At 61.1% G+C, this 3,324-nt stretch overlaps 1 protein-coding gene across 7 annotated transcripts in view; it reads right to left on the bottom strand.

The window, feature by feature from the left end:
- Window positions 1-3,324, bottom strand: part of TYK2 (tyrosine kinase 2) — a 20,837-nt gene that overhangs the window by 13,743 nt on the left and 3,770 nt on the right. For 6 of the 7 annotated variants that reach the window (XM_025203799.1, XM_025203800.1, XM_006023444.2 and 3 more), the window contains exon 3: window positions 517-729. In XM_025203799.1, the coding sequence (XP_025059584.1) occupies window positions 517-729 (213 nt within the window). Of the gene's footprint in view, window positions 1-516; window positions 948-3,324 lie in introns of those variants that run through there. The other variant, XM_014519868.2, reaches the window with a different exon arrangement.

The following is a 3,324-nucleotide window of genomic DNA, read 5'->3' as shown; positions in this document are numbered from 1 at the left end:
CCCCCCCATTCCCCAGCAGCCCCACAAGAGCAAGACCACTGTGGGGGCTCAGTGATCCAGGGCTCAACATGACCCCTGCCCCAAGAACATGGGGCTAGTTTCCTTCCAAAGCGCTGGAGGACCTGAGCAGTGCCTGCTCAAGGCAGCCCATGTTTGGTGACCACCCCACAGCTCCCCTGTGGAGGGAAGGAGAGAGAGCAGTGATGACAGGGCAGGCAGTGGAGCCTGTGGGACAGGAGCTGGGCCATGAGTCGAAGGTGAAGTCACCACTTGCTGACTCAATCAGTGCCAGTCACTCAGCCTTCCAGGAAGCACCTTGCGACCAGAGCCAGGGGAAGACACTGGCTGATCACTGGGGAGCCCCCATCCTGCCCCTGCCCAAGCTCTTCTCCCCCCGACCCTTATCTGGATCCTAGGGATGGCACTTAGAGGCCAAGCGGCTGAGCTCCAGCTGTGCCCTGTAGCCCTCAACCCGTACCCACCACGGCACCAGCCGGGTCCGAGTTCCCCGCTTACCAAGCCTGCGGGCCACATCGATGCAAATGTCCTCAGCACAGAGCCGGCCTGGTGCATAGCTGCGGTGCCGCTCGGGCTCATCTGGGCCGCCCCAGTGCAGGTGCACACGCAGGCCACTAGCTGCTGAGAAGCAGCAGCCCTCCATGTCCGACTCACTGCGCTTGGCTGCACACTGGCACAAGGGCATCGCGCCTGCACCACTGGGTCTCCCACCTGCCAGGGCACGGGGTGTGAGGAGGGGCACAGGCATGACTGCTGGCAGCCCAAGGCAGGAGAGTGCGTACACAGCTGCTTCCCTCAGGTCCTTGACCACTCCTGACTTCTCTCGCCCGCATGCAGCAACACCAACCCAGCAGGGGACAGCCCCATGTCCCCCAAATGTAGTCACCACGGAGGCTTGGAGCCATGGGAAGGTGCTCATCCCCACCCCCCTCCCCCAACCCTCTCCTCCCCAGTCTGCAGGTCCACACCCTGACACCAGAGCTCTGGGGCTTCCTCAGCTATGTCCCCCACCTCCCACCACAGGGCAGAAGGGTCCACATACTCCCATCCCCACCTAGGAGGAGTCCTGGCTCCAGCTTCTCCTGCTCTACCCCAAACCTAAGACTCTACCCCCAGCTCTGGGAAAGAAGTGGAACCCAGGCATCTGTGGCCCATGCTGCCCATGGTTACAGCAATGCTTTCTCCTGTGGGGCCATGTCCCTGCCAGGGCCTCAATGCCATGCCTGTCAGAACCTTCTTGCTGATGACTGGAGCCCTGAGGCCGATGGCAGAGGTTTCCTCTGACAATGAGAAGTGCTGGAGTCAGCAGGGAAGTCCCACACAGGCAGAGAAGTGCCTGCCTGCCTGTCCCGATGCTAAGCAAGCCTAAAAGGGGCCCAGCAGCTACAGGGACAGAGAACTGTGCTACCTCCCGCCCTCCCTCATGCATCAGCCTGGGCCTGGGCTCTGCCCCGCTGCATGCCTGCCAGAGCTCCAGGGGTGACAAGCACAGGATGCAGTGTGGCTGCAGAGGCAGCCCCGGCCTCCATGGGACATGGCCACAGCTGGAATCAGGCCTGACCATGCAGAACCAACACCCCCTGCAATTCATGGAATTCAGCTGTGTGGGTCTGGGATGGCTGACGAAGCCCAGCCGAATTGTGGCACTCATCAGTGCCCAGCCAAGTACTTCAGGGGCGGGGGGTTCTGTGGGAACCTCCCTCCCTCCTGATTCAGCTGCATGCTCATGTCTGGGCCTGAGCTACGGGTGCCAGATTTGCATGCTCCAGTCAGGGCAGAGAAGAACTCCAAAAGTGGGGCTGTTCCTCTTCCCAGTGCCAGCTTCCTCTTTCCTGTAACCAGCAGCCGCAGGACACGCAGCTCTGTGGGGTGAGTGCTGAAGCCAGCGATAATGGACATGTGCCTGGAGGGCGCTGTTGGCTCCTGGAGCTGTTACGCTGACAGTTGCCAAAGCGACCGGCTCCAGGGTTAGGGATCCCATGCGTCTGGGTGTGCCCCCCTTCCTCTGGCCCTGAGCAGGACCAGGACAGATAACCTGTTGCCACAGCCCTGTGACATCTCCTCCAGCTCCTGCTCTTCACCCAAAGCACTTCCTCGCCCAGAGACAAGGTAATAGCCAATTTCAGCTTCTGGCCTGACCTGACAGAAACTTCTGTCACTGCTGCAACTCCCCAGACCATAAGTAGCACGACTGCCAGGACAAATGTGTCCCAAGTTCAAGGCTCCCAGGTAGGGAGGGGGCTGGACACAGGCTGACTGTTAAAGCCCAATGGAAGGTCCACTCATGCCCTCCCCAAACCCATGGCCACAGAGGCATTACCCTGACACTTGCCCAGGCAGACACACCTAGGCTAGCCACAGCCAGTCCAGAATGTCTCAGCCGGCACATGCAGGGGGCATGCTGCCCCTGCCCAGCCAGGCCTGGCCTCACCCGGGCAAGGATATGGTCTGGAACACTCGAGGGCCATGAACACAGTGGTTCTGAGCTTCCAGGATGCACCCTGGACTGACCTAGGCCACTAGGATGCCCTGCAGCCCTCCTTACAGCCAGACTCATATCTCTGCCCCTGCTGAGTCATCGCATCATAGATCCAAAAGCCATGAAGGACCTGAGCTCATCCCACACAACCCAGCCTGTTGCCCAGGCTCCTCTACACCAGCTGGACAGACAGCGGAGCAGCCTGGGAAGGGCAGAACATGTGGGCATGTCTACGTGACCTCTGCCAGCTACTGAGTGGTGGCAGAAGCCTGCTTTTGCTGAGGGAGAATGGGGTAGGGTCACTGCAGGCAGCTGGAGGGGGGCAGCCACCGCAGAGGGGCCGGAAGAATGGACTCCATAATGCTCTGGGGGCAAGTCTGGCGCAAAAGGTAACACAGGGAGCAAGTGAGGAACGGAAGGAGCCTGCGGCTTCCCCAAGCCACAGGCCTGGCTGGAAGCCAGGAAAGAGGAGCACCTGCCAGGCACAATGACCCAAGCAGCTCAGAGGGGCCCTTGGGCAGAGCATGGGCACCATAACCAGTCCCAGCGGCCAAGGGGCTCCAGTCTGGTAGCCCGGTGGGGGAAGAAAGCTGCACCACGTAGGCAGAGGTCAGCTGACTTTTCCCCCCACTGCGCTGCTCTGCAGCAGCCGGCCTAGCCCCTCACCATCCTTGACACCCTCCTGCTCCTCTCCACCCAGGTGGGGGACAGCTGCCATCAGACTGAACGTGGCTGAGTACCAGGCTCCAATACCACTGCCCCCCACACTCCCCAGCCTCCAGCTCACATAAGCCTACACCTTTGGAGCCGCAGGTACACCCCCCCAG

The sequence above is a fragment of the Alligator sinensis genome, unplaced genomic scaffold (genome assembly GCF_000455745.1).
Source record: "Alligator sinensis unplaced genomic scaffold, ASM45574v1 scaffold707_1, whole genome shotgun sequence".
In the NCBI taxonomy this organism is placed as follows: domain Eukaryota; kingdom Metazoa; phylum Chordata; order Crocodylia; family Alligatoridae; genus Alligator; species Alligator sinensis.
The sequence above is the reverse complement of the archived record's forward strand: the minus strand, read 5'-3'. Positions and strand labels throughout refer to the sequence as shown.